Source organism: Chroicocephalus ridibundus, chromosome 2 (genome assembly GCF_963924245.1).
Source record: "Chroicocephalus ridibundus chromosome 2, bChrRid1.1, whole genome shotgun sequence".
Taxonomy (NCBI): Eukaryota; Metazoa; Chordata; class Aves; order Charadriiformes; family Laridae; genus Chroicocephalus; species Chroicocephalus ridibundus.
Window position 1 is genome coordinate 29,305,046 of NC_086285.1, and position 14,646 is coordinate 29,319,691.

The 14,646-nt window shown below is 37.4% G+C and overlaps 1 protein-coding gene across 2 annotated transcripts in view; it reads left to right on the forward strand.

Moving 5' to 3' along the window:
* The window catches only part of NXPH1 (neurexophilin 1), a 146,677-nt gene extending 136,977 nt beyond the window's left edge, over positions 1 to 9,700 (forward strand). For both annotated transcript variants that reach the window (XM_063324910.1, XM_063324911.1), the window contains exon 3: positions 4,270 to 9,700. In XM_063324910.1, the coding sequence (XP_063180980.1) occupies positions 4,270 to 5,031 (762 nt within the window). In that variant the 3' untranslated portion in view covers positions 5,032 to 9,700. The remainder of the gene's footprint in view (positions 1 to 4,269) is intronic.
* The last annotated feature ends 4,946 nt before the right edge of the window (positions 9,701 to 14,646 follow it).

Here is a 14,646-nt window from a genome sequence, read left to right on the forward strand (position 1 = left end):
TCAACCTCAAAAAGGAGGATACAGAATGGATGGAGTATTCCCTTTTAATGGAGTAAAAACTGAATTACAGATCGATTCCTGTGTCTTTTTTAATGACGCTTTGGGATATTGTGCCCAGTGAAACCACTGTCTTTGCTCCTTCCTAGAAGCAAAAGAAGAAATGGAATAACAATTTGTCATTTTTCATTGGAAAAGAGTTACCAGGCAGTCAGCTCCTTGTACCTTTTTGATATCAGTAAACTTTACTAGGTAGTAGAAATTCATACTTTCCATTAAAAGTACAAGACCGGAATAAAAAGGTCAGTCTGCCGTGCTTACTGAGTGCTTTTGCAATGACATTTGTAGCACTGGATAAGCATTTCTAAAGCTTTTTGCTCCTTACTATTGTTCTATATGGACTCTGCTGACATCATAATCATTCAAAAACACTTCTAGCTATGCAGTCACAGAGTAAATCCCCCTCCTCAGCCCTTTTCCAACACTGATGTATCGCATGGTAATGGTGTTGTGGGTTAACTCTGGTGGGCAGCTAAACACCACACAGCTGCTTGCTCACTTCTCCCCCATCCCCAGTAGCACAGAGGAAGAGGATGTGAAGAATAAAAGCAAGAAAACTTGGGGGTCAAGATAAAAAAAGCGAAGGATAAGTGGGAGAAGAGAGAAGAAAACAAAACAAAAGTCATGCGAAGGCAACACTCACCTCTTCCCATGAGCAGAGCGATGCCCAGAGAGGTCCTGGAGCAAAAAATGGCTAACTGCCCCTAAGCCCCCCTTTTTTCCTTTTAATTGCTAAGTGTGATATTATATGGTATGGAATATCTCTTCGGTTAGTTCAGGTTATCTGCTCAGTTGTGTTACCTCCCAACCTATTGTGCACCCCCCCAATCTATTCACTTGAGGGGCCGAGAGAGAAACAGGGAAGGCCTTGATGCTGTGCACTGTTCAGCAAGAGCTAGAACATCAGCGTGTTACCAGGGTTTTGGTCAAAAATCGTAACCACAGCACCATGTGAGCTGCGCTGAAGAAAATTAACTCTGTCCTAGCCAGTCGCAGTACAAGTGGGCTGAACTTTTCAATGTTTCGTCTAGGAGTGGCACTTGGCTGTGGAAAATAAAGCGAGTCTGCTTATAGTGAACTAATTGATAAGGTAGAGCATGGAAGTTTCTGAATTATATACAAATATACTCAAGAAAGAGGACAAAAAAAACACCATGGAATTTGGGCTGCTCAGTGTTTTATCTCTCTATTAGCCATTTAAAAAGCGCTCTTTTTTCATGCACCGCTAAAATAGGTCTACGTTTCAGTAAGCTAGTTTTCACACTACTAAGTGCAAAATCTCATGGATTTGCATGATCTTTCCTGTATTATTGCAGCCTTGTGGTTGGAAAGAAGAGAGATGGAAGAAAAGCGTGGATTAGTTCATGTGAAAATAACTGCTGCATTTGCAGAAATTCTATTACACAGCAATGCTCCGTATTATTGGGTGTGCGAGTCTCTGAGGATACATATAGCTACTTTCTATAGCACATAGTATACTAACAGTATATGAAAAAGCAGTTGCCTGGAAAATGTTAGTGAAGAACAATGAATTCTAGAGCTTTTTTTATCAACCCTTGTGGGCTGTTTTTTCTAGTGCTTACACAGACGCTAGACTAGGGAGGGTAGCTTCGGGCCTTTAATCATGAATGCAGCCAGTTACCCGCACTGCAAATCACACACGGAGGTCTTTGGGCTAACTGCATGACCAGAAGTCTTTCATGTATTACAAAACCAATGGCAGTAACAATCAATTGTATTTGTTAGATCAGGTATGAAGCAGTATAGCATGCATGGAATCTGGATCATCCATTTCCATGAAATATACTGCCTTTCAAAAAACTGCATGTATTGGATCAGTCAGCAACTATTTCAGAAAATACCTGCTTCCTTTCCTTGGTGTTCAGTTTTATACATCTGAAAAAAAGAGACCTTCCCTTTAAAAGGTTTTTATACTGTTACATCGTATTACATGTAACTTGTAGTGTAATCCTGTGAAACGTAAATCATTGGATGCAGAAAGGAAAACAAAGGAAAAACAAGCTGTGAGCAAAGAAAAATATAGTGGTAAGCAATCTGTATCCTACCTACAGATTGCAGGTATACTAGCTCTGCTAGCTAACTGCTTAGATTCATATCAGGTTGACAGATTCATGCTAGACAGGCACATTTTTCCTTTTAACCACATTTCTCTTCTTATTTTGCACTTCTTCCCCATATGCCACAGCAAAATTATATTCTGCGTCTCTTTCGCTCTCCCCGTGACATCTTCATTGCTGCTTCATTAACCAGTGCACCATCAGTGCTTTTCATTACAGCTTCTCTCCTGGCTCACTGTGTTGATGCTAAGATGCAGCTACAAACTGGCTATCAAAATGCTAGTCTGTGTTTTAATCCTTCCTTCCATTCAAAAGAGGAGGAGGTAGTCTCTTTGGCACAATTCTAAACAAAACACATATTTTATCTATTACCCTTAATGTCCCACCAACCTGAAATGCACTGGGGAGGTATAGTGTGGGATGTGACAGATTTATTTACCTATTTGTTTACTGTAAAAGGCTGGGGGCATACCTCCTATGTGATCAGTGTATTAAGACAATTTAGACTGATTTTATGTACGTGCCTTCAACTGACCTTGAAAAAGTACTGAAGTTAATGAAAGCATGCTTCAATTTCATGATTGTTAGGAAATGAAAAGGCCATGCTGTGATAGATATCCTCCGTGACATATAACTCCAGTTGTACCGGTAGGGAGGGGACATGATTTAAATACTAGCTGGTTTCCAATGGGTTTCCTGGGTTGGGAATACACTCAATTCATTTTTAAGTGAAGAGACAGATATAACTGCAAGTATGACAGGAGCACGTAAATCAGTGCCAGAACATAGAGGAACAAAACAGGCATATTCAGAATCTCCTATGTAGCCATGAAAAGGGAAATAAGAAGCTTGTTGGCCTCTTCAGAGCAGTCTGAATGTTACAAAATGTGGCAGTGTGTCTGGTGCGAATTTCTAGGGTGAGTGGGACTAAGGGTCTTGTCAGTCCCTTCCCCTCCACCGGCTGCCCCCTGCCAATTCCAGCCCTCTCTGCTACGCTCCGTCAGAGCTCTCTACCCGTGCTGCACGTTAGACAGCTGCAAGGCTGCATCTGTTCTCTGTTTTCCACACAATTAAGGCAAAGAGAAAAAAATATAAATAAGACAAATTGCTCTGACACTAAATTCTGTGAAAATCTTTGTCTGAAGTTTATGATTTTGTAGGAACTTGGTGCAAGATTTTGTCCTTTTTAAAAATGTGATTTTGCAGGATTTTTTTATTACTCCTTTTAAATTGGTGGCCCTATTTTTTTTGTAAATACACAAATGCCTTTCTGTCTTGCACAGATCACCTTTTGTCTTGGGGAGGAAGGTGTGAGAAAAGAAGTGAAGTGAAGAAGGAGAAATGCATGTCATACTAGATACAGACAAGGCAAATCGGTAGCTAATCTGTAAGGGACTGTAAGAAAAGACTGTGACTCCTGTTGCATTAATTGAGGTACAGCACACAGTATGTACAGCTGTCAACGCAAAACTCATTAAAATTTTCATTATTCTATTATTTATATTGTAGTTGTGACTGAAGGTCCCAGTCAAGAGCACAGACCAATATGTACTCATAAAATGAGTAGGGAAATTATATTACTATTATTATATTTATAATGACAGGGACTCTGAGCATGGTCAGGCTGGCACCACCAAGACAGCACCCTGACAGTGGGCTCCAGCGGCAGCAAAAATAAATGAACGAGACTGATTGTGGAAGACACAGTCACTTTGCAGAGAGAACATTCAAGCAAGAGTATTTCACTCTGAGATGAGAAATGGCCAGTGAAAGCCACATACAGATGGGGGGATGACGTTGGCTGTGTACCTTACTTTTTGCAGTAGCTCATTACATGCTCATCATTTACAAGCATCATAACAGAAGTAGTTTTCAGGCTAAAGAATAAAGTGAACAGCTGGAATTAAATCTGAATGGCAAAGGAGAATTAAGTAATAACTACTGGGAAAGAAGAGGAAAATAGTTGTTTCTGTTTTGTTTTACTGAGTACAAATATACAACTTAATTTCTCCAAAAAAATGTATTTCCATATGATTTTGAAATAGGGTAGTTTTGGTCTTAGGTGGGAACGGCGTGTTTTGTACCATGTATCTCAATATATCCTTTCTTTCTTCTTCCCTTCTTTCTTTTTCAGGTTACCTGTGCAAATTTAACAAATGGAGGAAAAACAGAACTTCTAAAATCAGGAAGCTCCAAATCCACACTAAAGCACATATGGACAGAAAGTAGCAAAGACTTGTCCATCAGCCGACTGCTGTCACAGACTTTTCGTGGAAAGGAAAATGATACAGATTTGGACCTGCGATACGATGCCCCAGAAACTTATTCTGAGCAAGATCTCTGGGACTGGCTGAGGAACTCCACAGATCTGCAAGAGCCTCGGCCCAGAGCAAAGAGACGGCCCATTGTCAAGACTGGGAAATTTAAGAAAATGTTTGGCTGGGGCGATTTTCATTCCAACATCAAGACTGTGAAGCTAAATCTGTTAATAACGGGGAAAATCGTTGACCATGGCAATGGGACGTTTAGCGTTTACTTCAGGCATAACTCCACTGGTCAAGGGAATGTATCTGTGAGCCTAGTGCCCCCTACAAAAATAGTGGAATTTGACTTGGCACAACAGACAGTGATTGATGCCAAAGATTCGAAGTCCTTTAACTGTCGAATCGAGTATGAAAAGGTTGACAAGGCTACCAAGAACACACTCTGCAACTATGACCCTTCAAAAACCTGTTATCAGGAGCAGACCCAGAGCCACGTGTCATGGCTCTGCTCCAAGCCCTTTAAAGTAATCTGTATTTACATTTCCTTTTATAGTACAGATTATAAACTAGTACAGAAGGTGTGTCCTGATTACAACTACCACAGTGACACACCCTACTTCCCATCAGGGTGAGGACCAACACGTCTCTGAGACTGAAGCCTGGGGAATAAAAGAGGTCGTATGACAGGGCTGTAACCTCAAGGAGGAAGGCCACATCTATTGCCTGGAATGTGTCTACCTGCTGCTGCCGCTGTCAAAAGGCTGCAAATATGTTAGTGGAAAACAATCTAATGTAATTCTTGCCCAGTCAGCTCCATGTATCAATCTAGTTGTAAATCACTATGGATTTGAAATAAAACCATACACATACACAGAGACACACACTCTTTTCAGCTCACGTCTATTGAGATTCCTGTTAAGAGAGCTTTCATTGTCTGATATCTAAGGTTTCAGGATAACCTATCATCAAGCAAAATGGATTAACTAGACAGAGAATGGTTTCTAACACAGACTGTTATGGAAATCTCTTTGAAAGTCCTTTGAGTACATGCCAATCAATAATCCCCACTCATGCATTCTACTGCTTGGAGTAGCTGTACTGGTAAATACTACTGTAGGAGTAAATACTTGTTGAAATGGGAAAAATGTGTGTCTAGAGTTCAGTATTCCTTATTATATGATCACAGCAAAGCATCGTGACTTTTTTTCCAGCATACAGTAGGCACATTCGAGGTGGTGTTAGGTGGCTCTTTTTCCGTGGAACGAGCCTGTTACTAGTAAAGATGGGCAAACATTTGGAATTTACATGTGGGCAGACATTCTGGTTTCATGTTTCTCTGACTCTTTAAGCTCTGATTCTTTAAACCTGATTGAGTTTAGGCCAGCTAAGCTACTAAAAAACTCTCCAACTGATCTCTAAGAAGGACAATGCCTGGCGGAGAACATGTAAGTTATAAGTGGCTGTCTTATCTTTATTACAAAATATTGTAACAAATTCAATATCCTAGTCTTCATTTGTATGAATGGTTTGTATTGTACATAATTTAACCGGTGTTATTTGAGCTGCTTATTAATATTAACTTGTAATTGTCTCTCTGCTTGTTATTGGTTAAAAACAATCCAGGAAATGAGGAATCCATTTTATCAATGTAGCTGTAAACTCCATTAAAAGACAGAACTATGTACAAAGCATTTATTCAGCTAAAGTATTGTTGAGAGCTATACATATACAACATTACAGTCTGTCTGTATTTAGATATTTTATTTCCAGAGAAAAAAAATGAACTGTACATAAAAATAAAAAATCTTAAAGTTGAGTTTCAATATGTACTGTGTAGATAGTAGTTTAAATGGTTCTGACAAGTGGATAACACTCCAAGTCTGACATGGTTTTCAATCTTGTCTCTTTGCATATGTGTATATATATATACATATATTTATAAATCTCTGTGTGTGCATGTTTGTGCGTGTATATTTACGTGTGTGTGTGTGTGTGCGCACAAATACATATAGACATATATGTAGAGTATATAAAAACTTCTCGGGCCCTATTCCTAGCAAGCAGAATTCATTACTGAAGGGTCTTGCTAACTTGAAAGGATGCCTCCACTTGGATAAGAAACTACAGGAGCAGGGCTTTCTTTAAAACGATTCATTATCATTTAGAAGTGGGGAAACATGGAGCCACTCTCTGTGTACACAGGCCTGCCTTTGCCTTAATTCTAGCCTCCTCTGAGGCACTGATCTCTCTTTATGGAATGAAGAGATCCCTTTTTATGGTACGAGGGAATTTTCTTCCTATAAACAAAAAGCTCATAGCTTTTATATTTTTTTTTATGTATAGTGGCACACTTCACCCCCAGCTTCAAGATAACCAGCAACTATAACAAGTCCATGCCTAAAAGAAGGCTGCCCAAAGAAGAACTCAGTATTTCATCTCATATCTTTCAGAATTATCATTCCTAGCAATGCTTCCCCCCTTCCCCCCTCACCCCCAGGTTCTGTGGTCTCATGTCAAAGCTGTAAACACAGATATGGTTCAGCTTCCAAATATGCACAGCATCATGAACAGCTTCTCCAAAGTCCCAGTAAACACTTCACTAATGTTTCAAGAAATTAGAAGTTTGAAACAACTTCCAGTTGTGGACCTCTCTTGCTGAAATATGCAGAACATAAATGAGAATGAAACAAAGCCAATGGATAGCTTTATTGATCAGCGAATATTTTCCCATTGATGTACGAGTAGGAGAGGAGACTTCCATATTATTATTACTTTGGGTCCTTTGAACAGATATGCTTGTGGGAATTTCTTCATTTTATATGACATTTCCAAGGACAACCTCGTGACCCTGGACCCTGCGTAGATTTGGAGAAAGAAATGGTCCAAGCCATACAGTCCAGATTCTGATCTCATTCAGGAATATGCAGAGATAAAATAATTTTTTTTCTTTGACAGGAATTGTGATTATACTGGTAGTGTTTCCTCATTTGTGCTCTATGGAAAGTAACTGTTCTGAATATATACCATAAAGTAATTTGTGCTATGACCAAGAATAAAATCTTGGCTCTGTTAAACTTAATGGGAATTTTGCTATTGAGTTCAATACAAATTTCCATTTAATAGTAGGTAGAATTCCAGTGTTAAATATGATTAGAAATATTAGCAATCCGTATTATGGGTGAGCATTACACACTTTGTGTTCTCATTTACATTTCTGAAAAATGGATGTTAAATGCTATTACTGTTACAGTTCCGTTATTTCCTTTCATTTTTAAAACTTCCCATAAACATATGAAATATATACATTCTGTTCATATATAATATACTTATCAACTTTTCAAGTAACATCAATAAGAAAAAGAATTATTCATCATGCAATGTTTTGATCCTTTTAATTGTGGTAGTTAGTACTTTGCCTCTGTCACAGTTAGTCATATTATTTTTTTGTCTTAAGCCATTGAAGAACTTGCTATTCTTCATAAACGTTTTGAGTTTGAACTTGGAAGAGTTCTTTTGGTGATCTGGTTGTGAAACAGTGATCTAATATCAAAATATATAATGTGTTACTTAGGTGTGAGTTCATTGCATTTCATTTAATCTTTGGGGAAATATTTTGTGTTTGCTAACTTTGTTAAAAAATGTTTTTGGTTCACCCATTTGAAAAAGGAATATAATGAACACGAGCATATGAACTCAGTTAAACAATGTACGGATGGGTATCTAGGTCTTGCATATGAACAATGCCTTAACGGAGTGCGAGGCCAGGCAAATGTTGCCTCACTATAACACACTAATTCTAGATGTAATAAAGATGTATATCTCTAAAGGTGTATTTTTAGTATTAAAGAAGGTTGAGTTATTTATTTGTAAGAAATGAAGAGACTGGTTTTGTTCACTTTTTTTTTTTAAATTTAAACATCTAAAGCATGCTTTGTGTCACAAATAGGGATATTTTAATGAAACCAATTATTGCTGGTGCAAAACTGCATGGATCATGCACTTGAGCAAATATCAATGTATTAAACTTGCCTTGGGTGGATCAGTGATAGAACTTAAGTGTCAGCTTCTGTGCTTTTGAAAAGAGGAATCCAGGATATAGGAAACAGGTGGTTTTACGTCACAAAAATCACTATCAGAGTTCTAAACAGTGATGGAAAGCTGCAAGATTTTCACTTGTTAGTTTTGTCAAAATACTTCAGCATGGGACAGAAAATATACTTTCTTCCCACCTTATGAAGTCACTCGTAAAGTTTTAGCCCTTTCTCCCGTTGTCCGAGGTTTGCGTGGGTAGTAAGCAAACTAATAAATTAATGTTTACAAACCCCTGGTCTTTCAAAGTTTCCCTTACTTAAAAAATACGATGTCAGAAATTGTTGAAATTTATTGTACTTATTTACAATGAACTAAGAAACATTCAAACTTCATTTATAGGAGAGCAGAATGGAAGTCTTGTAGTGTTCTGGTGCATATTAGCCTAGAGATTTAAGTAATACTACTCAAAGGATTTAGTCACAGAGCAGTTTTACTGTGATTAAATCATTACATACATATGCATTCTCTGACTCCTATAATGTAACTTGGAATCCTGAAGGAATACCATAAACTACTCTGAAAATTATGTGTTAGAGAATTGTGGAGAAAAACAGGGATTACAAAATATCTGCTACTTTTGCAGCAAAACCAATCTAAAGCTTAGGCATCTGATCTAAAGAATTATTCTTCACCAGAAGACAATGAACTGCATTCTTGGCATTGTATTGGTCCTTCATGTCCTTCTGTGGCAGAGATGGTCAAATTATATCCGACTGCATTTAGAAATGGAAAAGAACCTTATTTCTGGTGATCTGTACCTAACTGTGTATCTAACAGTGCAAGAGACCTCAAATAGCTGCATCAAAGATCTGTTCTAGGAGCCACATGATACAGAAATGTATACAATACCTATTCAGAAATACTTTTGATGCCAAGAATTCCCAATTTTTCAAACCAGTGTACCACAGAGTTCTTGTATATTATGTATTTATAAATTGCAGCCATATTGTGTATAAAATTAGATTTCTTTTAAAAATATGCACAGTTCATAAAAAATTTCCAATACTCGGATATACATCAATCAAATACAAACATTCCTGACCCTTTGCAAAACTTTTGATTCCACAGTCTGGAATCCATGAGAAGTAAACCAGCTGATTCATTTTGTGCATGAATTAAAAGATTGAAACCTCGATTGTCATTTATGCTAAAGTTCTTTGATGAGTTACCCTGTTACGGCTTTAATGTATGAGTATGAATACTATTTCCAAAATCATTTTGACAGTGGAACCACATACTATTGCATAATAAACAGTCTTTATCTTTTTTCCTTTTTTTTTTTTTTTTTTTTGGAATAGGTACTATCTAACTGAAATTATGCTAAAATCCACAGATTAATTAATTTTCTAGATAAATTTGAGGAAGTCACTATCCATGGATAAGGTTAACACTTTTTGCTGTTTTTGAAAGGAGAACACACGTAGGGTTTTTTTGTTGGTACTTTAAATCAGGAGCAAACCAATGACTCACGTAAACTTTTAATTCTGAGACTTACAGTCCCATTGTCACAGATAGCATTTGAGAAGATGGTGCACGTGTGAGATTTATTCCTAGTTCAAAGTATACCTCAACCATGTAGCAAGTAGAGATATTGCTATGAGGAAAGGCTTTAGTGGTCTGTGAAATGAACTTCTGCCTATTGTTAACAGGAAATTAGAGGGACCAAAAAAAATTTATAAAGTTGGAACAGTTCATACACATCAATGAAAAAGTGGAAATTAGCCACTTCACAAAGTAAATCAGATACTTTGTCCAGTGTATTATGGAAGCACTATTGAGTTCCTGGGAAAAGCCCCGTGTACTTACAGAGTTGTTCATCATAGAAAATAAGTAAAACCAGATTTGGCAGAGGCATAAATAACATGAGACCTTCATTCCTCATCTAGGTCACGGTGAACGTAAAATGAGATGCAAAAGCCTACTTAGGAACAGGTAACTTGAGAAAAATGAAGTCACTTACGGAATGTGAATAAAAAGTCACATTAATTGCTACAGTATTCAATAGCTATACTTGTGGCGAAAATTATTAAGTCATATTTGTGAAGCATCTTTGAATTTCTCGGAGGAAGTAGAATTTTGATTAGCCATAGAGCAGGGAGGTCTTGAGAATAAAGCTAGATTTTTTTGCAAGGAAGTTTCAACAACTGCAACGTACTCCCTCCAGTCGCAAATACTCTGGACTCCATTCTACCGGCTACCTTTAGAATCCAGAACCATTACTGCTGATAGTGAGCAAAACAGAAATAATAGTTTGACTGGCAGGGGTCATGGTGATCTTGAATTCATGACAGTTTTATTTGGTTGGGAGCTTTTGGTTTTGTTTCTGTTTCTGCTTCTGTTTTTGTTTAGGTCTAGAGGGATAGGAAAAGCATTTACCTAGCAATCATTCATTTTAACGGTCCAAGTGTGAAGTTCGCTCATAAACTGTATGAAATGGACTGATACATAGGCATGTGACATTAAGCAGACTAGTCTTTATTTTGCCAATAGGTCATGCCCAGTTAATAATGTGGTCAGTCAGTAGCAACACAGCTCGTGTGTCAAAGAGGCTGTAACAAGGTGATTCCCAAATGACTCTTCCATGAGTTAAGGACAATTAATGAAAACTTTTAGCTGATGAGGTTCAGTAAGCTAGCTGTAGCCCTTTGGAAAAGAGGAGTAATAATGCCTATTGGATATTTGATGCAAATTTTGGACTGTTTTTTTCTTAAGAACTCGCCAGTATTTTCCAGTACCGTCCTCTATTATGGGATGATGATATCTCCTCTGCGTATCAGAGACTTATTGACCACCATTTCTTTAATCAAAACTATTACTATGAGAAACATTTTCTTAAGTAATCTCTCCCTTTTCCAATAAAGTATTTTCTCAATCTTTTCTACCATTGTTCTACAAGTGTTGAGCAAGTTTCTACCTTTTTTCCCTGCAGACTATGCTGTTACTGAATTTAGACTCCTGAAGGAAGGTTTTTCCTCATATTGAGGTAAAAGCATCCCTTCCATTTATTCATGGGTATCTCACAAATTTTCTCCATTTAGATAATTTTGCTAATTGCATAAGTACTACCTGTAAAGTTGCCTCTCATTAACCACTCCAGAAGAACTTTGTTGGTCTTTTCAGAAGAGCTCCCATTTCCTCAGTCTTTATTACAGTTAAACACAACAAATCAATGCAATATTTTAGCTGAAATCTCAATGATAAAGGGTCTCATCACCTTTGTCTCATAAATTTTCTCCATGTTCATAGTTACAATGCTCTCTTTCAGGTCTCAAAATACAAAAAATTTGCTTCTAATGAGCTCTCCACTATTATTTCTAGTTGAAAAGGCAAGTCTTAATTATACTGTTTTCCAGTGTTTTTCTCATTTGCCATTTGAGTTTTGAAGTAGCAGTCTTCAGATATCTTAGTAGCTACTTTCCTACACCACTATTTTCTGCAGCTCTGCCTTTTTAGGCCCATTTTTAATACACTTCTGACCTCCCAGATATAAGAATCACCTGTGAACTTTGTTAGCAAACTACTTAGACCTACTTCTCGATTTCTACTGTGATGTCTATATAAGAAGTAGTTTATTGTTCTTTTCTGTTTCTTTTCTGGTGTGTCTTTTTCCCTGTTTGATGTTTTTTTTCTTACTCTACTTTTTGTTTGAAGTCATTTTGTCTGTTTCAGATCACATGTATGTGAGCAGTGCTCCACACTAATGTGTTTTACACATAGGAGCGGATGAGATGTATCATTTCATATTTTGCTTAATTTGAGCTAATGAAATGATTGCATTAACCCATTTAGAAATAATAAGTAATAAGAGGCAGTGGTACTTATAATTAATCCTCAGGTAAAGATTTAAGAATGCTGTAAAAAAATAAGTAGGTACTTTATTAATCGGGCTGAGAACCGATATAAAGAAAGTTGTTGTCTGTGTCTAAATATCACTGAAAGGCAAAGTGATTTGCTTGGAGGCAGAAAAAATCAATAATAGAATTTCACAGTATTTCTAGTAAATTCACACTATTTCTATTTAGTTTCCTGTTATTCCTTGTATGTTTCCTGGTAGTGGGCTAATATACTGTTGTAATTGCCAACCTGTAGGCTTATTCTATTCCTTCCACTTGCTCACATTCTCCCCTAGATAGGTCTCTCGCTCCTAGAATTGGCATGTCTTGATGCTAGAAATGAAAGTAATAAACCATTTCTGCTTGCTCCCTCCCATTGCTGACCTGCTGTTGTACCCCCCAGATTGGTATATCTCAAAGCTTCCAAAATGCTAGTATTGAAAATCACCATCACGAATGAAGCAATTCTTTCCTTCCAAACCTCCTTGGACTGAAAAAATAAACAGGAGGTTCTTTTATAGCATTCTTTTTCATCTTTGAAGGCTGTTACCAGACTCAGCCATCAGCCATAGTTTTTCTAAACTAAGCCGTCTCCATTCTTACAGAATGTTTGAATGCATTCCTGTGACTGCTTTAGGCCTTGCCTACCCTTACAAGTGTGGAACCCCAAAGAAAACAGACTGTTCTGGCTGATATCTTACCAACAGTGAGAAAAGCAGAATATGAATAATTCTCTTCTTTTTCTTTCTATATACTACTAACAGTGTTGTATGTAATACCAGTATCATAGTTATTTTTCATCATTTGTCACTGACTATGCTGGTTATGCTGACTACAACTTGCTTATGCAATAATGCTGTGTAACCTGTAATTCCACACTTTCTATTTGTGCATTTGATTTTTTTTCTGCCTAAGGGAGCATTTACACTGGTAAATTGCAGTAAGATAGGGTACGAATTTACAGCACACTAGCTTCTCTATGCCAGTTTCCCCTGTGGATACTTGTAGACTGCACTAATGCCGGCTCTGTGCAACATGTGGAGTAGGCGACACCACGCAGAGCTATACTTACTGCTTAGCAAGAGTGTCAGCACGAAAAGTTAGTACGCAGCAGCAAGTGTACTGTAAATTCATGCTTTAGTTTGCTTTACTAACCTGCTTGTGCAGACGAGCCCCCAGTGGAGTTCTCTGCACTTGTCTCTATTGAATTTCCTGTTATTGATTTCAGACCATTCCTCCCATGTATCAAGATGATTTTGGTATTCAATAATGTATCCCTCTCCTCCCCTTTTCCCTTTCAAAGTTACAACATCAGCCCTTCATAGTCTTTAATGATATTGTAAATCATTGCAAGATGGCACTGGTGGGGTCTTAACATTGCCAGAATAACCAAGATAGCATTTTTACAGTTACAGTTGTTAGACTACAGTCACTCAAGTTTAAAGAAATTATTATTTGGGGACTAAACAGAAAACTCACCAGATTATTCACCAAAAGAGATAACTTTCATGTGTTGACGGAATGAGATGCTTTTATCATTTATCTGCTTTTGGGAAGAACGAAGGTCATAAACTTTAAACCTTAAGTATATTTTTGTGTGTAAAATCGAGGCACAAAAATATTTCTCTTGGAACTAGAGAGAGACTGTTCTTAAAGGCCTAATTCTTTCTCGTACTAATGAGTGAAATAATTCCCCAAAGGAGAATATCTGGAATATCTGTAGCCTCTTTGGGATTTATGCTCACAGTTCCTAATGGACTACAAGTAGCCCTTACCCCTGGACTATTACTATGTATGCGTTACAAATATAATCTTTGTCTGGATCAGAGGTTCCAGTCTGGGGGAATTGCTTTTGTATAACTCTAAGACAAGCTCCTACATTTTAATGGGTAAAATAAGAGAGGCTATGCAAGGTTGCATTATATCTTAATGCTACCTTTTCATCAAAAAAAGACTTTAACCTTTATGAATGCTATTTGATTTTGATCATCATTAAATTTTGGTCATTTGGTTTTAAACTGGGTTTGATCCTTCTTTGTAAAATTTTCACTGCAAATATTTGGAAGACAAAATTCACCTACAGCTACCCTTTACACTTTTTTACTATTAGCTGCCAGCTCTCTGTTTACCTCTGGTTCTACTGTGTCTGTTATAATGTGTGGAGTATCTTCATGTGAAAACAAAGGTTCAGGTCTATTTGGTTACTTGCAGGCAGAGACAGACTTGGCCAGTGCTCTGATCAGAATAGACATGAAGAGGTAGCCATATAGTTGTGTTAACACACTGTCCTGTGCTAATAAACCTCTGTGACAGGTTTAAATG